Here is a 27,027-nt window from a genome sequence, read left to right on the forward strand (position 1 = left end):
CTAGCTCCTCCTGTGGTGGGTGTGGCGCCCGCCCACTATTGGAAAGCTTCCAGAAAAATGGTTTAAAAGCCGGAAGTCCAAGAGAGACCGAGGATTGGAAGCCCCCTATTTGCCAGAGGACGCTCTGACGCTGGGATTTTTGCCAAGGCTATATGGGCTCATAAATTGTTCGGCTTCCCCATGACCCCCTGGGCAGTTTGGTTCCGATGGGATTTGTTCCTTCTAGCTTCTAAATAGCTTTGGTAATGTATTAATTCTAAGCTGTGATGCTATCAAATGATGTGTCTATTTCATGCTGTAATGCTCACATTATTATTGGTATGTGTTATTATGCAGATTGTGATGACTATAAGATATATCCTCCTGTGTGTCGTGTGATAATAAAAGTGGAGGTTTTGACAGTGCAAGAATATTGCAGTTGGATTCTGTTATTTCTTGGAGTGCCAAGTGAATGCTATGATGTGCCAGGGCAGGTATTCATTTGGTAAAGGGTCTTTTGCATGCGTAGAATATGTAATGGTTTAAATGCTGATTAAAAGGTACCTGCATGACTGCATGTTGATTGTGCACGTGTATATGACTTGCTTTTAGTTATTGCACCCAGCATTTGCCGTTACAGCCATATTTAAACTATTTGTGTTTTTTCTTTGCTTATTTTGTTTTTGTAGTGATGCTTTAAAAAGAATATGGGAAGGCTGATTGGACTAGGCAAGCAGACCAGCAAATGGGGAGTCAATAGATTTTTACTGCAAGTTCCGCTTTCATTTCTACCAATTCACTTAGGCCAACAAGCCTATTTCATACAGTGAGCACACAACAAAATGTATCTGTTCTGCAAAGGAATAATTATTTAATATTAAATTATTTATTGCAGAAAGCAGTTACCACTTCAAATTCCTTTCTGCTTAATGAATGGGTCAATTTTCGTTAGTAGTTATTACACTGCAAGGTATATTAAATATGTATGACATTTTACATAATGTCAAAATACATGCTACTTGCAAGAAAATACATACAAATCAATGGCCACTCAAGACGAGGTCATTGATTAAACAATTTACATTGATGTAAAAAGAAATAGGCTAATCATTTGGGCTTTTACAACATAAATCAGCTTATTTAGATGTTAGACATGGATAACATGTTACATTTACCAGAAGAAAAGCTGTTTTCTGCAGATGAAAGTGACCCCTTAGCATCCAGCAAATTTTTAACCTTACCAGCTACATCTTTATCATTTATATTTGTATCTTTTGCATATGTATTTCGCTTGGCCCTTAGGGCTTGTTCACATGTGTCGTGTCGATACCATGTGTTTTGATGTTTTAGTTCTGAAAGGAAAATTCAAATCCATTCAGGAAAGAAAAACTTTTGAAATAAGAATGATAATTCTATTTGACACAAGAGATAATGGCCTTAACTTGGACATGGGATTCCTCACTCATTATCCAACAGTTTTATGACTATTAGCTAGCTTGACCCCCTCTGTGTGAGTGTAGTATCCCCCCTCCCCCCCCCCCCCTCCTTTTGCTGTATCTTATCTGTAGCTTTTTTTTCTCATCCCTTCTAACATTCTGCTTAAACTTTGTGATTTGTAATAGTACTGCTTGGACTTTGAAGAAGGGGACATACCCCGAAAGCTTGTCCTCAAAATTGTATGTTAGTGCAAATAAAAAAAGTATCACGGACAGTACTCAATTGTTTCTGCAGCATTTATTTGACATTTTTAAACCCTCATAGCTGCCCAACAATGCCTGTCATGAATATTACATTGGTGCCACACAATGCTGTTCACACAGAACCGGTATTGTTTATGCAGCATTTATCTGGCATTTCTAAAGATTCATAGCTACCCGGCAATGCTGTCCATTAATATTACAATGGTGCCACACAATGCTGTTCACACAAGACTGGTAGTGTTGTGTTGTGTCATGTTAAAAATTAAGCAGCCTGTCACTTTCCTGAGGCATTGACACTTGTCAACCGCTTCCATTGATTTCAATCATAATGCTTTATAATTGCATCTTAACAGCACTTACAGCATTTCTGATATGTCCGTGAAGCATTGATAAAGTGTTAGTTGGGTGATGGGGAAGAGGCAGTGGAGGCTCTTGTATCCCAGAATGCACTGGGAAACTGAGAACTAGGATAGAACAGCTCCAGCAAATTCCTGGTTGTACATTGCAGCCATATGGGAACACCATATGCTTCTGTATGCGGGCAAACGCATCTTCCAGCCAGTGCCAGGCAGGAGCAGAGGCACTGAGCATTATTGTCATTGGCAAAGTTTCGGTACATGGAAGGGACGGTGTCAGCAAGTGTTACGAAGGCTGATAAGAATGTATCAGTACTCACAGAAAAGGTGGAACAGAACCCGGAATCATATGACCCAAGCATCCTAAGCTATTGGGATGCATAAAAAAAAAAAAAAAAAAAAACCACAGATCTACCAATAAGTCACCAAGCAGTTATTATCCTTAAACTGGGACACACTGCCTCCAGGGAACAGGAGAGCAATAATGAGTATAATTACATGACTTCGATTTTTCATTTTATATAATTATTGTAAGAAATCCTAAATCAACATATCAAATTAGATAATTTCCTCTACATCGCTTCCCATTAGAAAAGCTATACTTCTGTGGGCATTTATCAAGCATTCTTTCATAAATACAAAAAAACAAATCATATACACATTAAAAAATGCTATAGGAGCATTAATGAGCGTTGCTTTGTTCTTAATAAGCAACACGTGTGAACAAGCCCTTACAGTAGCAATAATTATTATACAGCACAGTGACGTGCTTTTAACAGCTTCCCAACCGCCCTATAGCAGAAATACTGCTACAGGGCAGCAGCAGTGTGCAAAATCACTTGTATATATATGTGATTTTGTATTTCCAGGTAGGAGGCACTCACGCACCCTACCCACACTGCCATTCACAGCCGCAACTGTCAATCACCGGGTTACAGCCGGTGATTACTCGCCGGTGCCCAGTAATTGCCAAGGATCTCCGACAGGAAGGAGAATTGATTTGCAAACAAAACAGTTCTCCTCCCTGTCACCTCATGCACACTGCTTTGGATGGCTCTGCACAGCACAGCCATCCAAAGCAGTGTGCTTACAGTGAAGCACACAGACACAGCCCCCTAGTAAAACACACCCAGCACACAGTTAACCATTCATGTTAACCCCTTCCTGCCCAGTGCCATTAGTACAGTGTCAGTGCTTTTTTTTTTTCTTAGCATTGATCACTGTATTGGTGTCACTGGGGATGTCAGTGACACCAAGTCAGTTCCCCCCAGTGTCAGAATGCCCACCACTATAAGTCGCTGATCACCGTTATTACTAGTAAAAATAAAAAATAAAAATCCCAGTATATATACCGCCATTTGGAAACGCTATAACTTTCACCTAAATCAATTAATTTACATATTTTACGTATTGGGATTTTTCTTTTAGCAAAGACGTGTAGCAGAATACATTTTGTCTTACATTTATGACAAAATTAGATTTTTTTAATATTTGTTACTGGATATGTTTAATAGCAAAAAGTAGAAACTATTGTTTTTTTTTCAAAATTGTCAGCATTTTTTTTTCAAGCACAAAAAAAAGTAAAAAAAAAAAAAAAGAAAAGACAGGCGATCAAATACCACCGAAAGAAAGCGCAATTCATGGGAAAAAAAAGGAAGTAAATTTAAATTGGGTGTAACATTGGATGCCCGTGCAATTGCCAGTTAAAGTAACGCAGCGCCGTAACACAAAAAAAATGGCCTGGTCAGGAAGGGGGGTAAATCCTCTGGAGGGCAAGTGGTTAAATACTCATTTGATCTTACTGAAATGGGCTATATTGGTGACCTAGTATTGGTGAGTAGTTCTGAGGTCAATCGCCCAGTCATGTGACAGCGCTCAGGCTTAGTAATTGGCTGCTGGGCACAGGCACATTATTAATGAACACATAGCAGCATTAATTTGTGTCTTTTATATCTGCCTGGAGTTCAGCTTTAAATGGTTTCAGTATATGTATGTGCATTTACACTTGAATGACACTCAAAAATCTATTCCTGTGTTTTAAAATATAATTATTGCTTTATTAACAATTAGGTATATTTTTTATTTTTCTGGTTTACAAAGGAGCAATCTTTCACAACTTTACTTAATTTGAAACAAATGCATTTACTATCTTGGGTGTTTGTTTTTTTTTTTTTGTTTTGTTTTTGTTTTTTACACAGACATTGTTATTGGTCTATGCATTGCTTTGCTGACATTTTGGTAATATGTCTCTCCATGATTCCCAGTACAGTAAGGCTGCATTAACACTAGCTACCTGCGTTTGTGTGATTACACTTTATACTCCCTAGATCAAGTTCTCCTGTGTACCTGTGCACACCAGATTAAAGTGATTCTAAAGATTTTTTGTTTTTTTTTAATAATAACAAACATGTCTATATTTACCTGCCGTGTGCAGTGGTTTTGCACAGAGTAGCCCAGATCCTCCTCTTCTCAGGTCCCCCGCTTGTGTTCCTGGCCCCTCCCTCCTGTCGGGTGCCCCCACAGCAAGCAGCTTGCTATGGGGACACCCACTGCTCCGTGTATCCATTCACACACAAAACCATGTCTCGGCCCCGCCCAATTTCTCTTCTCATTGGCTCACTGGCTGTGATAGACAGCTTTGGGAGCCAATGGCTCCAGCTTCTGTCTTAGCCAACGAGGAGAGGGAGTCCCAGGATAGCCGAGACTCCAGTGCACATCACTGGATGGAGAGGGAGGCTTAGGTGAGTATTAGGAGGGCCTGGGGGGGGGAGCATGCTGCACAGAGAAGGATATTTACCTTCATGCATAGAATGCATGAAGGTAAAAAACCTTGAGCCTTTAGAACCACTTTAAAAACCGCTGCTGCTACAGGAGTTGTGTGTAAAAAGAAAAAAAACACAGCGCAAAAACGTAATATAAATATAAATAAACATAAATAATATTAGTGTCCAAATCAAAACACAGTACAAAAACTTTATATAAATATAAATAAAAAAATAATATTAGTGTCCAAATCAAAACACAGTGCAAAAACTTTATATAAATAAAAAAATAATATTAGTGTCCAAATCTAAACAATAAAAAAGGTCCCAATCCAAAAAATTTAAAAATATTCCACATCCAATGTGCTCCAAAAGAAATAGTGATGGGTCACGTGCAAAAGAAACTTCAGTGTATTGACACCCTCTGTGACAACCAATATATATTGCACTCACCAAATGGAATGGACTCTCAAAAGCTTAAGAGTCAAAAAATGCTTTTTGGATACTGAATATCCTTCCAATAGGGACTTCCACCATTCAGAAAGATGCTCCAATAGAAGGATTTTCCACACAATTTGCTCAATATAAAAAAGAAAAAAACTAACAGTATAATATTGTCAAAAGCTATTTATTTCCCAAAAAACTGCATTATTGCACTCACATGTTAAAAACACAGAAAACACCTTTAGTCAATTAAATATGACAATCATAATCATCTCTGCCACTGACGATTTACCCAGAGTAATGAATTGGCAGCTCTCATGGAAGAAACATAGTGAAGATGGCCCTGGAACGCAGTTTTCTGCATGCGTTACACTCACCGGACGTGACATCAGGACGTAGCGAGGAATGACCGGAAATTGCGTTGCCGCGTTTTGCCCCTCCTCCAGGGCGTTATAAAAGACCAGGTAAGTATTAGGGGGGCCTGGGGGGGGGGGCTGCACAGAAAAGGATTTTTACCTTCATGCATAGAATGCATGAAGGTAAAACCTTAAGCCTTTAGAACCACTTTAAAAAATGTTGTTGCTACAGGAGTTGTGTGTTTTGCCTTGAAGCAGCTCAATGTTATCCTATGTGTCTATGCACATTATGACTTTAGAGGCATAGTTTAAGCCCAGTGTTTAGAGGCAGAAAAAAATAAACCCCTTCTAGTTTGCGTTTTTGATTGTTTTTTGGCAGAAAAATAAAAGATAAACACTCCTAAACACACCTAAACACGTGCACAAAAACGCTTCATATGAGGTTTTTTTCTGCCTAGGGAACTGGCGTTTTTTTTAACCACTTCAAGTAAGGACACTTTCACCCCCTTCCTGCCCAGGCCAATTTTCAGCTTTCAGCGCTATCACACTTTGAATGACAATTGCGCGATCATGCAACACTGTACCCATATGAATTTTGTAGCATTTTTTTTAGGCAGATAAAGCTTTATTTTGGTGGTATTTATTCACCACTGGGATTTTTTTTTTTTGCTATATAAAAGGAAAAAGTCCAAAAATTTTGAAAAAAAAGTGTTTTTCTTACAAAATTTTGCAAATAAATAATATTTCATCATAAATCTTGGCCAAAATTTGTTCAGTTATATTTTTAGTAAAAAAAAATAACCCAAATTAGTTTATAACTAAAAATTATAATTTTTTAAAAAATATTTTTACATTTTTATGTTTTATATATTTTTTTTTTTTACATACTGTCACCCTAGCAGTACAATGTCACCATGGTGACACTGTACTACTTTTTTTTTTTACACTGATTGCTTTTACACCCATAAAGGATGTGAAAGCAATCATTTCTCCTCTCTGGCTGCGTTCTTGCAGCCATTGAGAAATGCTGTGTGAGATGTGATTGGTCACAGCTTGTCACATAGTACAAGGCTGTTGTGAATAGCCTTGTACCATGTGACCTCTGTGATCATTCACAGATTTCACACGTAGTAAGCAATGATGTCAGAAGTGACATCTTGCTTATTACTTTGCATGTGATCACTGATTGGCCAATCAGTGATCACATGCTCGGGACCTCGCACAGAGGTCCCGTACAACCATCAGTTTTCCACTGTGTCCAGAGGACACAGCGGGCACCGGATCGCGGTGCTGCGCGCTCCCAGGGAGCACGCACAACTTGAAATTGCGGGCGCCATTTATGAACGGCAACCCGCCCCTGGACTGCCACCCACCGGCCGTTTATATACAGCGGCCGGACGGCAAGTGCTTAAGCTCAGCTTCTAGGTTTTATTGCCAATACTTAATTTAACAAGCTGAGGTTAGAAGCTTATTCATTTCTATGCAGAAGTGAGCCCGATTTTGCACTCTCCATGTTTATTAAATAATCCCCACGGTTTGAGCTATATCAGTTATAATCAAAACAAGCATTTATAACATTATTCAGAAATGTCCTATAAATGGTCATAAAGGCATGTACAGTGTGTCACTGCAAGTGTGATTAAGACCTTACAATTTTCTAATTTTTGGTCTTTCATTAAAAAGTTTAAAGAGGAACTATAGGTTGCCCCTTCAGCAACCTATATAGCTGGGTTGTGCACAAAAAAAAAAAACATTTACCGTATATGCCCAGTGATTCAGCTACAGCACACCCAGTCCCACACTGCCATCTTTTTCTGATGTCACCAAGGGGGTCAACTGTCTCTTTTGGGTTCCTGTAGCCAGCCCCATTATGCGCAGTGGTGCATCAACAGGGGACCATCTGCAATAACTATCAATATGAAGACACAGACACCCATTGCCAATGATGCACCATAGAGTACCCCACAACCTCCTGGCATTTGTGATTTGGGCATCCCAGGAGCTGTAGTCTGCAGGCAGCTGTTGATATTTGTCATCTAGGTGAAAAATAGGCAGTGCAGGGGAAGGTCCTTGAGAAAGGAAAGGTATCCCCCCCCAAAAAAAAAAATATCCAACTGTGAGAGAAGTGACAGGAGGGGAATGGGAGAACACAGATTGGGAGGGTGAAGATTCACTTTAACCTCCCTAGCGGCATGATTATATCCATATTTCTGTGCTGAAAGCGGTACATTTTTTTGCATGGAAATATATTGTTATATTTATTGTAGGCCTGTAATTTTTAGGAATAACTCACTGAAATTTGTCCAAACAGGAGTCTAGTAAACATCCCGGGTATAATAAAACTTGAAACACGAAATCATAAATTATAATATAATAATCATAAAAAAATATAATAATAAATTTAATTCAATAATGTAATCAAACCAAAAACATTGAAATTTGAAATATAACGCCAAGTTTGCACATCGCTGAGTTCAGAAGCAGAATCGTTTTCAGTGTCTGATGACGAATTTCCCCACGAATCATTATCACTCAATTCTGCAAGTGGTTCTGATTTACTATCGCTGTTCTCTATCTGGTCTAAAACAAACCTCTTTTGACCTAAAGGGACGCTTTTTGGACGCCATGTGCTTTTCTCAGTTTCCAGGCAGAAAGAACAGTAAAAATGCAGGCAGTGCACAGGACAAAGCACTAGGGACAAAATGTATGTGAAATGCTTTGAAACAGCAATGTTTTACTATGTGATTTTAGTGTATTTTGTGAATGTCACCTTTTAAAATTTTCAAATCTTCCGCCGGTTCCGGCCCCCGTACATCCCGACGCTCGCAGGGACTGGAACCTGGAAGACGGATGCTGACATCAGCCAGAGGAGATGGCCGGGGACGCTGCAGGGGACACATCGCGGGAGCGAAGGACAAGGTAAGTGCTGCAGGAAATCCCTGAGCAACGCTGCAAGGTATTCCCGAGTGTAGCTCCGGGTTACCGCTTTTGGTACTGAAACTTTACCCCAAGCTACACTCAGGAATACCGCCAGGGAGGTTAAAAACCTTTGGCCTATGCCAGTGGTCGGCAAGCCGCGGCTCGCGAGCCACATGCGGCTCTTTACACACTTCAATGCGGCTCTTCTGTATGCCAGGCGCCCGCTCCCCTCCCTCCTCTCGGGCGGCCGCCCCAAAAGTCAGGACTCTGCAGCTAGCCCAGCAATGGGCAAACTACGGCCCGGCGGACCTGTTAATCCGGCCCGCGGAGCGTGGCAAACATTGGCTGTCAGGATGTAGGCGGGGCAGCGTGACGAACTCCTCTCCTCTCACAGTCCGCCCTGAAGACCGGAACGGCGCGGGAACACGGCGAGAGGAACGCACGGAGCAAAGGTAAGTGAATTGACACACTATGGGGAATGAATTACTATAGGGGGGATGAATTACTATATGGGGGATGAATTACTATATGGGGGATGAATTACTATGGGGGATGAATTACTATGGGGGATGAATTACTATATGGGGGATTAATTACTATGGGGGATGAATTACTATATGGGGGATGAATTACTATGGGGGATGAATTACTATATGGGGGATGAATTAATAGGGGGGATGAATTACTATAGGGGGGATGAATTACTATATGGGGGATGAATTACTATATGGGGGATGAATTACTATATGGGGGATGAATTACTATATGGGGGATGAATTACTAAATGGGGGATGAATTACTATATGGGGGATGAATTACTATATGGGGGATGAATTACTATGGGGGATGAATTACTATATGGGGGATGTATTTTCAGTTTTAAAAATGTGGCTCTCAAAATAAATTTCAATCGTGGTTTTGGCGAGATTTGGCTCAGTTGAAAAAAAAGGTTGCCCACCACTGGCCTATGCCAACAATTTACAGTATCTATGCAATAGTTATTATAAATTTGTATGTGCATGTGAAAGAAACACAAAAATCTTACTGTAAATTTGATATATAAAGATCAAAGCACAGTTTGAGATAGAAAAAAAGCCCTGTGCAATGCTTTGTAAATTCCCCTTCACGGTATATAAGCCAGTAAATGGCACTGGAACTGCAGAAGTTAGCCGTAAGATATATAACCATTAATAGTTAAGCAACAGACTCTGCTTCAGTTGCCACGCAACTAATGAAGCTAATTTTCATACTGCAGTTATCGAATTGGAAAGTCTAATTACCTTATGGTTCAAGCTGGGAGTTTACATTTAAGCAACATGTCAGATGTTTAGAGCAAAGGTTAGATATATATCCCTGCAATTATTGTTGACAGAAAAATATGATAAACTAATTATAAACTCTACAGAAGAGTGAAGCTTGTGGGGCCACACATGCTGCCAACAGACAGAACTCACTTGGAAACACACACCACCACCCACAGATGAAGCACGTTGTAGGCCTCGCTACTTGAGGCTCATGCCAGTAACGCAAGCGAACCATTCCAATAATGATTTCATAACGATGGTTTCAAGATTATAGTGAAGTGTGTTTTCTAAGAGTGAACAGCTGTGCCCAGTCAAAGGCAGCATAAAGCTTGGGATTTTATGGTACAGCTGAACAGATCTAGATTAGATTAGTATCTCTGCAGTTTTGTTACATCTTTGATGATACCAATTTGTATCTTTTATGACCAGTCAAACACAGTCATACTGGGTATCCTTATCATGGAATGTCATTTTCTGATTGTGATGCTTCATTATGACTCTTTATGATGTATTGTTTGTATGTCTTTGTGTTATTGCCATTTTTGAAAATTTTAACTTTTTTAATACTTCTATTACCTTCTAAGCCCGTAAAGTACCAATGTTGGGGGGTCTCTCCTTTTTCCAATTCATATCGAAGTATGGTTTTAGTGTGCCAATTCTACAAACAGAAATAGATTCCCTTATCAAATATGTTCGAAGTGAACTGATTCCTCAAGCCATACAAAAGACACTATAAGCTTCTTGTCTATATCAATACCTGGGTTAAAGAGGACCTTGGACTAAAATGTAAGGTCAGCGAACTACCTAGTGCCTACTGTACCCATCCAAAAATCACCACATCAATGCTTTAAAAAAACAAAACACCTTTACAAAAAAAGTTAAAAAAACTCACTTTCTGCAAACTCAGATTCCACCTGCATCAGCTAGGCGAGTGTGACCATATGATCCTCCTGGCAAGTGTCTGGGAACACCAAGAATCCAAAATCTCACAAGAAGACCTTCCTGAGATCTGGGATGCTCAGCAACAGTACCGGTACAGGCTGGTTCAGCACCCAGGGCTCCTAATGCATGCAGTAGAATAAGGTGTCAATTCTACTCCCTGACTCCAATTGGCATGGAGTGTGCACTGCACATGTATGGGCAATTGCTTGCTTTCTAGTAACTAGAAAGTAATTGCAAATGTACAGTATGTTTATCATCGTGGGTTGAGAGTGAGCACATTGGAGCACAATGTGAGAGCAGTAACTGTCAGAGCAGCCCTGTTTTTGCTAGCTACTGATCTGGAGCTTGTGTGGGCTGAGAGTTCACCACCCCTACCACTGCGTCTTGGACGGCTGCCCCTCCTGCCCCTCCCTTGTCCAGGCCCTGCTTACTAATGTCAGGATCTCCCTGAAAGGGATACTTCATTAACACCTCTATCGTGAAAGTTAGGGGTAAGGGAAATTCATTTTCCAACCCTTTTTCAAGAGGTGTTTAATTTTTACAGAATTATTGCACAAATTTTGGATAGCAGAGAGCCAATTTGTAAAAAGCAGACCTTGCCTCTCAGTGCAAGATCTGCTTTAAGTAAATCTTTTCTGCAAAGAGCCATAACAAAGGATACACAAGCACCGAAAATAATGGGGTTAGTAATGTGGTCCTACATGGATAAAAACATCTTGCTTTATTAGCAGACCATTAAAATGTAAGAACTGTGATTGCTAATTTTTCCCAACATAAAAATATCACAATGCAGCCATTACTACAGCCACAGGTCTCCCATCATCAATGACTTATTATGTACTGATACCATATAATCAGTGAATGCATTTCTAACCAATGTTCTATCTTGATCCATTTGATTCTGAGTGATATATACAGTGTACATACATAAAATACACTCACTGGACACTTTATTAGGTACATCTGTTCAATTGCATGGTAACACAAATTGCTAATCAGCCAATCACATGGCAGCAACGCAATGCATTTAGGCATCTAGACATGGTGAAGATGACTTGCTGAAGTTCAAACTGAGCATCAGAATGGGGAAGAAAGGGGAATTAAGTGATTTTGAACGTGGCATGGTTGTTGGTGCCAGACAGACTGACGTATTTAAAAAACTGCTGATCTACTGGGATTTTCATGCACAACCATCTCTAGGGTTTCAGAGAATGGTCCAAAAAAGAGAAAATATCCAGTGAGTGGCAGTTGTGTGAAGGAAAATGGGCAGACTGGTTTCAGATGATAGAGAGGCAACAGTAACTCAAATAACCACTCGTTACAACCAAGGTAAGCAGAATACCATCTCTGAACACACAACATGTCAAACCTTGAAGCAGATGGGGTACACCAGCAGAAGACCACACCAGGTGTCACTCCTGTCAGCTAAGAACAGGAAACGGAGGCTACAATCCACACAGGCTCACGAAAATTGGACAACAGAAGATTGCAAAAGCATTGCCTGGTCTGATGAGTCTCATAAACAACATGAAAGCATGCATCCATCCTGCCTTGTAACAGTTCATGGATGTCCAGCTGCCAAATCTGCAGCAACTGTGTGATGCTATCATGTTAATATGAACCAAAATTTCTGAGAAATGTTTCCAACACCTTGTTGAATCTATGTCACAAAGAATTAAGAAAGTTCTGAAGGCAAAATGGGGTCCAACCTGATACTCGCAAGGTGTACCTAATAAAGTGGCTGGTGTGAGTGTATATAGTCAAATATTTAAAATTTTGACTCATCAGTCCAGAGTACCTGCTGACATTTTTCTGCACCCCAGTTCCTATGTTTCCATGCATAGGACATGGAAACAAAGCTGAGCAACTCAACTATGCATGAGAACATAGGAACTGGGGTGCAGAAAAATGGCAGCAGGTACTCTGGACTGATGAGTCAAAATTTGTTTGCGAAGGGCTGGAGAGTGGTACAATAATGAGTGTCTGCAAGAAAGAGTGGAACATAGGGGAGGTTCCTCCAGGTTTGGGGCTGAATGTCTGCAAATGGAGATTTGGTCAGAATCTATGGTGTCCTCAATGCTGAGAAATACAGGCAGATACTTATTCATCATGCCATACCATCAAGAAGGTGTGTGATTACCCAGAAATGTATTCTGTATTCTGTAGGACAACAACCCCAAACATGCAACCAATGTCATTAAGAAAGATATTCAGTGAAAAGATGAACAAGGAGTCCTGGAAGTGATGGCTTTGCTCCCATCATGGAGTCAGTCTGGAATTACATGAAGAGACAGAATGATCTGAGGTAGGCTACATCCACAGAGGATCTGTGGTTAGATCTCCAAGATGTTTGGAACAACCTACCTGCCAAGTTCACTCAAAAACTGTGTGCAAATGTACCTAGACGAACTGAAAAATTGATGCCGTTTTGAAGGCAAATGGTGGTCACACTAAATAATGATTTGATTTGGGTTTCTCTTCTGTGCATTTACTTTTGATTTTGTTGATTAAAATTAAAATATGAACACGATTTCTGAAAGCATTCTTAATTTACAGCATTTTATCAAACCTGCCTAAGACACTTGCACGGTAATATACATATTACATTTTTAATGACTCCCAAAGGCAGGTATATCTACTTTCATTATCTCTTTAAATAAAAAGTTAAATAGGTTGGTCCAGGCTTATACAGTAATTTCTTTACTGCACAAGTCTTCAAGGCCAAGTGAAGTGCTTGAACTAGCTGCTAATAATTTATCCGTAGCAACTTTGGGTTGAGTATTTATTAGTTTGTGGAAATCATAAATACATGTTCTAATTACGTTATGCGATGCAATTGACTAACCAAGTTCTTATAAATGGGTACACATACATGGGCACACATACATGGTTATCTAAATTATGATTCCTTTAGCTATAAGTGGATTAAATCATATGCAGCATGATCATTTAAAATTCATAATTACAATGATTGCCTTGTCACATTTTTTAATGTTTGTAGGAAGAAATGTAAAATCACAGCAATTACATTTTTATAATCCCATAGCAAAACCTTTATACAAATGAGTGCACTTTACTTTGCCTTTTCTTTTTTATGTTTGAGTAACTTAGAGTTGTGGAAGCAACTATGGTGAGTCTTGATGCTGATGACAGAGAAAGCGAGCAGATTTGACTTGTCCCATTAGTCTCAGTGAGACATCTACCTGCCTATGATCAGATGAGATGCAATACTTTTGATAGATCCCCCTGTGTTCTAGATGACATGTACACAAAGTTCTAAGGCTGCACTCAAAGCCTTAGCTCACAGTGTGCAGTGAAATCAGACTAAAGGCATACTGCATATCACAAGGGTGATCTTCAGTAGGAACATGAGAGTTATCTCCCTCTATCTCCTGTTTTTTTTAATCTTTTATTATTTTGGGACCAGGGGCAGACTGACAACTCATGGGGCCCCCGGGCAATAGGGGATCATGGGGCCCCTGTGTCCTTGCCCAAACTCAAAAAAGCCTATGAAAAAGGTACCAGGGGCATCTCATGGGGCCCCCTACTGACCCTGGGCCCTCGGGCAGTGCCCAAGTTTCCAAATGGTCAGTCCACCCCTGTTTGGGACTAATTTAGTGGGGTTACTCGTGGATTGATTCAGCTGCCCATATCTTATTTAGATATTTAAATTGACTACAGTCTGAATCTACCAGTCCACTTTGGGGGTTTGCTATATACGACAGTTGTAGCGCTGGCAACCTAATGTTGTTATACCATGGTCTGAATTGATTTATGAAGGTAACGTATTTGTCTACTGATGTTGCCTCTTTGTGTGCATCTTTGGAGCTTACCACTTTCTATTTTGTTATAAATTCTTTTCTTTCCCATTTTATTTGCATCTCCTTTTTTTCATATTTACACAATTAAAAGGTCTCTGGTCCTGTGGATACTGCTCAAAAACTCTTCTCCAGTATAGTATAGCTTCTCCCTTTTTTTGGTCCTGTGCACACTCGCACGGTCCAGGTGGGGGGACCTGGTTGAAGCATAATTTTCATTTTGGCTGATATGTTTATCGGATTTGTTTACTTTATCTGTTTTGGTCAGAATATGTATGCAAGGTGGGTTACATGTGGATTTTTATGTCCTTGTTTTCTATTATGTTTTCCTCTTTTTTTTTCTTTTGGAACCAAATCCAGATAGATTGATTTGTTGATGTCAATGTTTGTCAATTTATTTTCAGATAGAACATAGTCTTTTTATGCATTTGACACAAAAAAATAGTTTCACCAAATGTCCCAAGGAAGAGGAAACAGAAGCTGACATGTCAAGTCCGAATTACTACACCCAAGTTTGTTGAAATCATATGTTTAATACTGTTTTTTTTTTATTGCTTAAGAATAAAAATTGTACTTTTATGGATTTTGGTGTTTAATATATTTTGTACATAATACTGGTGGGGTATATTCAAAGTCTCATATTCACTCTGCTTGGAATGTTTGTCTATTATTTGATTGGGATGACACTGACCAATGTAATTTTTTTGCTAACAAGCATTGGATAGTTGATTTTTCTATTTCTTGAAATCAGAATACACAGGAGGGAAGCCTGCATATGGCTGAAGTTCAGCTTTAAATAGGTCTAAACATGATTTCTATTTATCAGTTTGCTTGCTAGCTACTCAAGGTGCAAATAAATGCACGTGTAAATATGTAGAAGATATCAGCTGAAATACAATGCTCAATCAGCCTGTTAAAAATTCCCCATGAACACAAGCCCACTGCTGCTCCCTGAGTAGCTGTTCTCTGATCAGAAATAAAGGAGAATGTACACGTGTGATTGTGTAGCCATGTGAGTAAGAATAATCCTCTGTCTTCCTTCAAAGAAATGACATTTCCTAAATGCATGCTTGCTGTGTAAATATAATCTAATGTGGGAGTTTTTCTGTGCTTTGATGTGCCCAAATTCTTATTTTAGGGACCTGTAAGAATACAAAGACTTGTACTGAAAACCAAGAAGTATTTTGAAAAATATATATACAGTACTGTCAAATTTTCATTGCAACTTACTAAGCCAAACTCTAGTTTGTTGTTTCAAACCCTGCCCAGAACTAACAAATCAAGGCTAAAGAAAAATGATAAAAAAATAGGGAACGTGTAATATTATGATTGCAGATGCAGAATCGGACCATTACAATAAAAATATTTAAAACAGTATAATTTAAAAAGCTTAGAGATCTAAAGAATAACTCCACTTTTGCAGAAAAAATATAGCAAATACAAAAATAATACAATTGCTACACTAGCCATACTGTAATTTAACATGGTTATAAACATTCTCTGCATTAAGGTAAAAAAAACCTTCCACTACCTGTTCCCCTCCACCCCAACCCTAAACACTTACCTAAGTCCTCTCTCAATCCAGCGATGTCCCCGTCGCAGCAGCGCTGCTCTCTCTTCCTGCATTCACAGACTTCACTGATAGCATTGGGAGCATTTGGCTCTTGCTGCTGTCAGTCAAATCCTGTGAGGAGGGAGCAGAGAGCATGGCCAAGCCACTGTGTGTGTGTCTATGGATGCACACAGCCCAGCTCAGGAGGACACCTGCACATCTGCTCCCATAGCACATGGCTTGCCATGGGGGCACATGCAGGAAAAAAAGGAGTGGACAGCACCAGCGGGGGACTCTAGAAAAGGAGGTAAGGGACTGCTCTATTTCATGAAGTAGGTAAGTATTATATTAGATAAAAAAAAATAAAGTGGTTCTAAAGTCAAAAGGTTTTTTTACCTTAATGCATTCCCTGGACCCTTCATTCACTATATCTGGTCTCCCACAATACACACTATATGGAAATGCAATTATTGTAGTAAATATAAACTGCTAAATACCTTCTCTCATCAGCAGTTAGAGCAGTCTTCTGACTTCTATCAGTGCCCAGCTTAGCACTGTTTACAGCTCGTAGGAGGCGTTTTCATTCTGCTCTGACTATCCTGAGAGGCTGTATAACCCCTGATCCTCTATCTGGACAGGGCTAATTGGCCATGTGCTGATCACATGCACCCTCCCAAAGAGAAAAAAAACTCTTTAACAAAACTTCTGCGTGGCAGTACTAGGGTCATTGGTTCGAATCCCAACCACGGCACCACCTGCCTGGAGTTTGCATGTTCTCCCTGTGCCTGCGTGGGTTTCTTCCCACACTCCAAAGACATGCTGGTAGGTTCACTGGATCCTGTCTAAATTGGCCATAGTATGTGTATGTATGTACATATGTATGTGAGTTAGGGACCTTAGATTGTACACCCCTTGAGGGTTAGGGATTGATGTGAATGTACTATATACATGTAAAGGACTGTGTAAATTGAATGCAGAAAAGACAAATGGTTTGGAGAAAGAATAGGCTTCAATAAGGATATAGCAGTAGAAACTGCATTCTGCAGAAAGTAGAACGTTTATTTTTTAATTACAGTCATGGCCAAAAATATTGGTACCCCTGCATTTCTGTCAGATAATGCACCACTTTGCCCAGAAGATTGTAGCAATTACAAATGTTTAGGCATTCTCATGTTTATTTCTTTTGTTATGGTATGACGCAAAAAAGTGGGGAAACAAAAAGCCAAATCTGACACTTTCCATGCAAAACTCCAAAAATGGACTGGACAAAATTATTGGCACCTTCTCAAAGTTATAAGAAACAATTTCAGTCCACATTTGTGACGCTCCTGTAATTTGTAATAAAACTTACCTGTATCAATTAACAGGTGCTAACAACATAGAAACCACACCGATAAGAAGTTAAAATGGTGAAAAATGTACTCAATCTTTCTGTTGCACATCTCTGTGTGCCACATGGAGCATGGAAAAGAGAAAGAGCAGCAAAGAATTATCTGAGGAGTTGAGAAAAAAAATTGTGGAAAAGCATGGACAATCTCAAGGTTACAAATCCATCTCCAGAGATCTTAATGTTCCTGTGTCCACTGTGTGCAACTGTGTCAAAAAGTTTACAGCCCATGATACTGTAACATATCTCTCTGGACGTGGACAAAAGAGAAAAACTGATCAAAGCTTGCAACGAAGGATTGTTCAATTGGTGGCTAAAGAACCTCGATCAATAGTGGAGTTTGGAGTTTGACTGTTTGAACTTGTTATCAGTATAAAAGACACCTGTCCAAAACCTCAAACAGGTGCCATTGATACAGGTAATGAGTGCAGGACAGAGGAGCCTCTTAACCTCCCTGGCGGTTTTCCCGAGTGTAGCTCGGGGTAGAATTTCTATACCACAAGCGGTAACCCCGAGCTACACTCGGGCTTACCATGCGGCGCTGCTCTGGGGGTCCCTGCAGCACTTACCTTGTCCTTTGTTCCCACGATGTGTCCCCTGCAGCGTCCCCGGCCATCTCCTCCGACCGATGCCGGCATCCGGCTTCTGTGTTCCGGTCCCCGTGACGACGGGACGTACGGGCGCCGCCGGCGGCGGGAAATTTAAAAAATTTAAAAAATGTCATTTTTTTTTTTTTCAATTTTAAATAGTAAAACATTGCTGTTTCATCCCATTTCACATACATATTGTCCCTAGTGCTTTGTCCTGCGCCCTGCCTGCATTTTGTCTGTTCTTTCTGCCTGGAAACTTAGAAAAGTCCATGGCGTCCAAAAAGCGTCCCTTTACGTCAAAAGCGGTTTTAGACCGGCTAGAGAACAGCGATAGTAAATCAGAACCACTTACAGAATTGAGTGATAATGATTTGTGGGGAAATTTTCCTAAAAATTACAGCCTACAATAAAAAACTATTTCCATGCGAAAAAATGGTACCGCTTTCAGCACAAAAAATCGGAAGGAATCATACCGCCAGGGAGGTTAAAGAAGAAGGAACAGGTCTGTGAGAGCCAGAAATCTTGCTTGTTTGTAGGTGACCAAATACTTATTTTCCACCATAATTTGCAAATAAATTCTTTCCCAATCAGCCAATGTGATTGTCTGGATTTTGTTTCTCATTTTGTCTCTCATAGTTGAGGTCTACCTATGATGCCAAATACAGGCCTCTCTCATCTTTTTAAGTGGGAGAACTTGCACAATTGGTGGCTAACTAAATACTTTTTTGCCCCACTGTATAACCTCTCCTACGCCCAACAATCTTTTTATTAAGCAATATATGAAAACAGAGAGAAAGGAGGGACCTCTGTCCTGTACCATACTTAAAGAAATAGACTTCAAGCATTCACAAGTCAAAATTCACTTTTTCTTATTCATTACAGGACCCAGACATATTTATATATGACTAGGATATCCAAAAGCAACACAAAAAGGGGTGGGCAAAAGAGCAAACAAATGCAAAGGACTCAGAGATAAAGATGTTTTAAGGGGCATGCAGCACTACTTGGCCACTATCCTGGACCTGTTATGGCACCTTACGGCCAACACTACATGCTCTATAAAGTGCCAAGGTGAGTGCTAAAAGCAGGGACCAGCACAGAAGCCATGTTACAGGCCAGTCCTGCTGCTTCTCCTTTGGCGGGGTCTAGGGAACATTCACCGCTGCATACCCAGGGCACTGATCAGGAAGCTCTGCAAGTAGAATGGGTGACTGGTGGGCAGCTTGGGTTTTTCAGAAAATAATTTAGGAAAAAAACAAGTAAAGTCAATAAGATCCCTTAGTAGAAAAGATACATCCATCACCTATGGGCACTAGCAAAAAAAAAATGATGATTGCTGAGAGTGGAAGGGTTATATGAAGGTCCTGACAGTTCTGTTTCCCAGTGTCCAACCACCTAAATGTAGACGCATATAACCAAGTCATCTATGAATATGCCTGTGTCTTGAACTATACAGCAAAGAAATATTTTTTTTCCAACTGTAGGACTATTCTCCACAACAACGATAGGATAATGAAACTATGCAGATCTGTTCAACGTTTGCACAACATCCAGTAAATTAGGGATGGGCAAATTTACGTAGCATCCAATAAGGATCCTGGGAATCTCCACATCTTTCACGCTGGCTCCCAGAATTTCCAAAGAGGGAAAGTTGTATAGAAAAAAAAAAAAAGAACACGATTTCTGTAAAGAATATAAGAAATTGAGGCCAGGTTCATGCCACACGACGTTTACTATAAATAAATGCTTTTGACAAGGAACAAGAAACATATTTTTCATGAACAAATAGCGCCAAATTAGGTCAGTCTTTTTCAGGAACTAGTACCTGAAATGGTTGCAGTTAAAAGATTAAGCATTATTGCTTTGCATCACAGAAGCTTTTAACTTTGCCATAATGGCACTTGCAAGTGTAGTGCAAGGGTCTGATCTATCGGAGAAGTTAATTAACGGAGGCCACACATCATTTCATACATTTATAAATGGTATGAAAAGTGCTGTCCGAAAGTTGATTCAAAAGATGTACATAAGCTGCATAATTAGAAAGGTATTTGAAGGCTGACCACCTAAGACATAATCAAAAGAAACCCACATGACCACAGGATGCAATGTAATGAGTACAATAAACTGCCTTTGTCATTGATAACCTTGTAGGCTTGTTCAATAAATATACAGAGTCACCATATTATTTCCACAGTACTAAAGAGATTCTTTAAGAAAGCAATCGAATTATTACCTCGATGTCTTACGTCAGAGCCACACTCAGACATCACATAGCTCATGACTCTCCATGGAAGTTGAAGATGAATTCTAGGTAACAAGTAATCAGTGAGTTCTTAGTAATTCACAGCTGTCAGAATCCATTATGTTGTGGGCAGGTTTGCTTCGTGAAACCCATGTGGTACAACTTCTCTTTCTTGATGGTCATCACTCACAACTAAAGTTCTATACATGGGTTGAAATCCAAATGAATTTTCTTTATAAAATCAGAAATTTTGTGCGTTTTGTAATCCGATGGTGCCACCATTGATTTCAAAATTCAACCAACCAAGCTTTAAATTTCTCCTCATGTTGCTACATGTTGATTCAAATTCATTCGTTTATTCAAAAAATTTCCAACATGCCCGATCACTCAAATTCGATGGTCACATGAAAATTGTCCATTTCTATGACCCACTAATGGTGCTAAATTCAAATGAAAATTTTTGAAAGAAAATTCTTTCGGAGTTTGACCCATGTATGGCCAGCTTAAGTTTGAACTGGGTCTGCTTGGGAATACTACTCCCACACCAAAATCAAGTAAGTAAATTGTATTTCTGGACTGGCAAATTATCAACAAGCAGAGACGGACCTATGCTTTATTCTCCCCTAGACTAGCTACCTTGTGCACCCCCTACAAATGTTTCTGGTTTGGGTGCTGCCCCCAACACCTACACATACCCACACAATTCACATAAACACAGGGGTGGACTGACAACTCTTGGGATTAAACATTTGTCCACTGTACTGAAATTTAGAATTGCCCAAAAAGGAAGAAAAATGAATACAGTAAATAACTTGTCAATAAATGAACAGCTCGTTCACACAAACTGGAGAGACCTGCGCTTTACTGTACCTGATCAACACAGGTCTACACAAAGTTACATAGAAACCATTGTTTTCTACTGTATGTGCCCTGTTAACACCACAAAGGGCAGAAGTGTGGACTAGAGAGGTGTGGGAAACTGCTGTTTGTCTGCAATTTTTCAAATCACACCCTAGATCGCCTGAAGTCTCTATCTATCTGCTGCAGTGCATAGAGATTAATGGAGTCTCACTTTGTGATATTTCAATCAAGTTAAATAAAGAAAATGTAAACAGTGCCATGCATTGTAAAAAGGCAAGGCACAGCACCCTAGTGCCCATACAGAGCAAACACCAGCTCACATGCTAATGCACACGAGCGATTTTTATAAGCTAAAAAAAACCGCTAGAAAAAAAAAAAGTGTTAAGAAGCATTAGCGTTTTATAAACCTTTTTACAGTACATAAAGTACATAAAAAAAGCTGTTAGGAGCAGTTTAGGAGCATTCAGCCAAAAACTCTACGAAAACAATTTTTTCTGGCCCTAAATATTGAAGCTTGAAAAGCGCTTCTAGCAAAAAATAGTGTGCATAGACACATAGGATAACACTATTAGCTTCTAGGGGCAGAAAAAAATACTCATAATAGCTTCTAGGAGCTTAAAAAAATGCTAGTGTGTATGGAATCTACCACAGATTGATTCAGTGTGCATCCTGGTGGACCCTGGCCGCTTCCTGATCTGGCTCCGCCACATCCAGCAATGCTACTCACCTCCACCTGGCCCCTACCCTGCTGAGCTCTGCGGATGCTACAGGATGTTATGTGCTTTTACCTTTCTTTTTATGTGAGTGCAATTTTAACCCTAAGGGCTCATTCACACCAAAGTGCAGAGATGTCAGTTTTTCTGCAAGCGTTTTGCAAGGGTACAACAAAATCAATTATTCTCTAAGTGCCCTGTTCACACCACAACTCTAGAATCATGTGTGGTTTTTTTCTGAGCAGGAATTTGCAATGTGTATAAAACTAATTGAAGAGCGCATGAAAACTGATGTTTCTGCAAGTGATATCTGCACATCAGTTTCCATCAGTTTTTCTGCACGTATGGTGTGAACGAGGCTTTTTTTAAATGAAAAGTTCACATTTAAATGGTGTGCCCCTTGTTCCTTTTATTTCTCTACAGTACTACAGAGGCATTATTCCAAACTCTGCCAGGGGAGCTACAGCCATTGAAGAGTGAACAATTAGGGCTTGGGACATTACACATTTATACATGTAATGGCTAATAACTACGGTATTTTTCGCTCCATAAGACACACTTTTTTGCCCCATAAAAAGGGGGAAAAATGTCAGTGCGTCTTATGGAGCAGCCGGTCCGGTATTTCTGTCGCCGCCACCGTATCAGAATACTGGGCCGGCTGCTCGGCTCTTCTCTGCATCAGGACCTTACCTGTTCCTCAGTCCAGCGCTGTGCAGTCTTCCCAAGCCAGCATCTTTAGTGTGGGCACCCAGCTGTGACAGCCGGGTGCCCACTGCGCATGCGCGAGAAGCGTTGCGCTTTATGAATGGTCCAGCGTCTTCTGGGACACATGACAGGTCCCAGAAGACACCAGGCCATTCGCAAAGCGCAGCGCTTCTCGCGCACGTGCAGGGGGCATCCGGCACAGTCGGATGCCCACACTAAAGGGAGGACAACTCCGCGGGCCATTCACAAAGTGCAGCGCTTCTCGCGCACGTGCAGTGGGCACCTGGCACAGCCAAAGGTAGGACAACTACCTGAAAGTGGGAGTTGGTATCTGTCAAATTCAGGTACCCGCTACTCCTCCCTCCCCAAAGGTCCGCAGTCTCTGGTCATCCCCTGTACTGTCTGCAGTCTCTGGTCATCTCCTGTACTCTCTGCAGTCTCTGGTCATCTCCTGTACTGTGTCCTCAGTCTCTGGTCATCCCTGTACTGTCTGCAGACTCTGGTCATCCCTGTACTGTCTGCAGTCTCTTGGTCATCCCCTGTACTGTCTGCAGTCTCTTGGTCATCCCCTGTACTGTCCGCAGTCTCTGGTCATCCCCTGTACTGTGTCCGCAGTCTCTGGTCATCCCCTGTACTGTGTCCGCAGTCTCTGGTCATCCCCTGTACTGTGTCCGCAGTCTCTGGTCATCTCCTGTACTGTGTCCGCAGTCTCTGGTCATCTCCTGTAGTATGTCCGCAGTCTCTGGTCATCTCCTGTACTATGTCTGCAGCCTCTGGTCATCTCCTGTACTATGTCCGCAGTCTCTGATCATCTCCTGTACTATGCCCGCAGTCTCTGGTCATCTCCTGTAGTATGTCCGCAGTCTCTGATCATCTCCTGTACCATGTCCGCAGTCTCTGGTCATCTCCTATACTATGTCTGCAGTCTCTGGTCATCTCCTATACTATGTCTGCAGTCTCTGGTCATCTCTTGTACTGTGTCCACAGTCTCTGGTCATCTTCTGTACTGTGTCTGCAGTCCATTGGTTCAGAATATTTTTTTTCTCCTCTAAAACCTAGGTGCGTCTTATGGAGCGAAAAATACGGTACTTTTTTGGTTTCCTTCTTTTGCGCCATAATATTTTTTCCTTTTTGATGCCTGGATTGAACACTGAGCTGTGCATGGGCAGCTCATTGTACAGGGTAAACAAGATTGTAAGGAGGAAGGTAAGAAGTCTATTCCCAAAGAGACATAGAGATGGAATGTGCAAGTGCAGTTGCACTCAGTTTCCTTAGTAAATGTAAATGTGGTGAAGCTTCACTTTGTAAAGAATACCCAATCAGGTGCAAGGAAATAAAAAAAAAAAAACATTTGCTTGCACATGATTGGATGATGGAAATCAGCTAAGTGTCAGCACATTTACTAAGCTCTGGGGGAAAATGAGTGCAACTGCACTTGCAAAGTGCACAGTCTATTTGTCTTTAGTAAATCAACCCCATAGTCTCTTAAAGTGGAGCTCCACCCAAAAGGGGAAGTTCTGCTTTAAGGTCTGCTCCCCATTAAGGATTGGCACCTTTGGGAGGTGGGCACCCGAATTAGACAGGTACCCGTTCCCACTTCCGGTCCGATCGCCTAGGCGATCGGAAGCGGAAGGTGTCCTCCCTCCTTCCCTCCCTGTAGTTTTTTGGGACACGTGACAGGTCCCAGACGACTACAGGACCATTCATGAAGCACAGCGATACTCGTGCATGCGCAGTGGGTACCCGGCTGTGAAGCCGCAAGCTATCACAGCCGGGTGCCTGCACTGAAGATGCCGGCCTCCTGGAATACAGGACGCCCGGTAAAACAGGCTGCGAGAGACACCGCGGGACCGAGGGACAGGTAAGTGTCTGATTTTTAAAAGTCAGCAGCTACAGTTTTTGTAGCTGCTGACTTTTGTTTTTTGACAGAGTGAGTGGAACTCCATTTAATGAAAGACCTTCCTGTTCACAGTTCTTGAGTTTCAGACAACAGTCCTTTAAGGTTACCATATATCAATACAGGTGTACCTCGGTTAACGTAATTTTCAGTTTACGAATGAAAATCCATTGAAAATAATGCCTCGGTTTAGAAGTTTTTTTACTAAATTTTTTTTTGCAATACGAAGTGTATGTTGGTGCCGATTTTTAAATGCAATTTCCGGGGTTTTTTTTTCTTCACTATAGCTCACAGAATTAGCTGTCACTTTCCCATGCTAAAAGGATACTTTGTTTCTTTTATCTCAGGAAACAAACTAAAAGGAAACATTGTTTCTTTTAACTTGGGGAAATAAACTAAAAAGGAAACATTCTTTCTTTTAGCTGGGGGTAAATCAACAGCTGATTTTCTGATCTATAGTGAAGAAAAAAAAAAAAGACGGTAATTACATGTAAAAACCAGCACTGACCTATAGTGAAAGCGACTTTTTTTTTTCCTTTTTTCTGACCTCGGAAACGGATTAATTGGTTTTCACTGCATTCCTATGGGAAACAGCATTTCGGTTTACGAATGTTTTGACAATACGAAACGTCCCGGAGAACGCATTAAATTCGCAGACCAAGGTACACCTGTATATGTGGCATAAAAATAAAAGCCTGATTTGTTATATGGCACATGACAACAACCCTGTACAGCTGTAAAGGTCCAAAATTGGGCTTGCCAAAAAAAATAATACCTGCATGCAACAGCCCATGAGCCATCTAGACAACATGGTTTGTTGCATGCATGTTTCATTTGTTTTTGTAAGTCTAAATCTATAACTACTGTACAGACTTTTACATACTACATATAGAAATAACCAAATGCAAAAGTCAAAATGTTGTGGTGTCACTTAACCTTACTGAAATATCAAACTCATTATTATGCCCATTACAAGCTGGGCCAGTGTAACTATGTAAAAATATCCATAACTGGAATTCATCTTTACCTACTACAACTAACTATAGAAAAAGGTATGAATCTTCAAAAAAAAAGTTAAAAAAAATTGTCCTAAAACCCTGAAATATAGGGAGCTTACATTGAGAGAACTTGCTTTTTTCCCAAAAAACAGGAGTTTCAGAAGCACTTATTTCCAGAGTTTGCTAGATTTACATTCACAGCAGTGTAAAATATTTCCTAATTCACTTTGGTAACTTTCAAGAAATAAGCTAAAACTTTTAACAGGCAATTGTACCACTAAAATAAGTAAGCAATAACGTCTAAAGCAGTAATAAAGCGCAGTGTGCAGTTACTCACCGCTCTCGTCTCATAAAGTATCAGCTTTTGAATACCACTTATTAGAGGAGCAGCAGGTGGCATTGTGACGATTCTCTTGTTTAGCTCATAGATTGCAGAGGTCTTTTATCTAAAACAGAAAATATATACAGTAATCATGCAGTGATAAAACTAGAAAGCTAAGTAAAATTAAAGGCAAAACATTTTCATTTTGGAAAGAGTACAGGGGCTTACCCCCCCCCCCCCCAGGTTTTTTTTGCTATCTGTGCCCCATTTGGTTTTAGATCTACAGGAGTACCTCAGTTTACGAATTTAATGCGTTCTGTGGGACTTTTTGTATTGCGCAAAATTCATAAACCGAAACGCGATTTCCCATAGGATTGCACTGAAAACCAATTAATCCGTTCCCAATAACACAAAAATCACCAGCACAAAAATGAATGTGAAATAATTCCAAATAAAAAATGCTGCTGCTCCTTAGTGATTTCACTAATACAAATAAGAAAAAAAGAAAAAACAGCGCAAAACTATTTTTATATATATATAATATAAATCAACTGCCAAAAGAACTCAATTGGTGCAGAAATGTGATAGTCCCACTCCAAAGTAAGTAAAATTCAATATATTAGATAGGATACAGTCCTTTCCCAGAAAACAAAAACCTTGATCAGTGTTCATACCCGTTGTGTTATTTCCACACACCGCACTCACCAGAAATAGGTGAATGGAATGCCTTAAATTATAAACTCAATAAATCAGGAATCCATAGTAGAACTCGGGTCAGCCTCCAACCTCAGGGTTAGGCAGAAATCCCAGAAGTTACATAGTCACATAGTCTGGCTGAAAAAAGACAAAAGTCCATCCAGTTCAACCATAGAAAAAAAAAAAATTATAATCCTATACCCACAGTTGATCCAGAGGAAGGCAAAAAAAAACCCAGCAAAGCGTAATCCAATTTGCACCTGCTGGGAAAAAAATTCCTTCCTGATCCCCCGAGAGGCAATCGGATATTCCCTGGAAGTAGGTAAGTGGAATGCCTTTGTCTTGATGCATCAGCGACCCACAATGGAACTTAGATCAGCCTCCAACCACAAGGACAGGGAGAAGTCACTCTCCATATAAATTGATAATTGTGCAGAGAAAAAAAAATATAATCTAGTGTAATACTGTAGGACCCAGACAGGAT

The 27,027-nt window shown here is 40.3% G+C and overlaps 1 protein-coding gene across 2 annotated transcripts in view; it reads right to left on the minus strand.

Moving 5' to 3' along the window:
• FIG4 (FIG4 phosphoinositide 5-phosphatase) overlaps positions 1–27,027 on the minus strand; it is a 315,676-nt gene that overhangs the window by 269,586 nt on the left and 19,063 nt on the right. The window contains exons 1-2 of one of the 2 annotated variants that reach the window (XM_089664713.1): positions 25,863–25,971; positions 10,397–10,478 (exon numbers count right to left, since the gene is read on the minus strand). Coding sequence is in view for 1 of the 2 variants with exons in the window: in XM_089664705.1 (XP_089520831.1) it covers positions 25,863–25,925 (63 nt within the window). In the remaining variant the exon portion in view is untranslated. Of the gene's footprint in view, positions 1–10,396; positions 10,479–25,862; positions 25,972–27,027 lie in introns of those variants that run through there. The other variant, XM_089664705.1, reaches the window with a different exon arrangement.

The sequence above is a fragment of the Staurois parvus genome, unplaced genomic scaffold (genome assembly GCF_062004578.1).
Source record: "Staurois parvus isolate SC_StPar_1 unplaced genomic scaffold, SC_StPar_1.0 ptg000048l, whole genome shotgun sequence".
Classification (NCBI taxonomy): Eukaryota; Metazoa; Chordata; class Amphibia; order Anura; family Ranidae; genus Staurois; species Staurois parvus.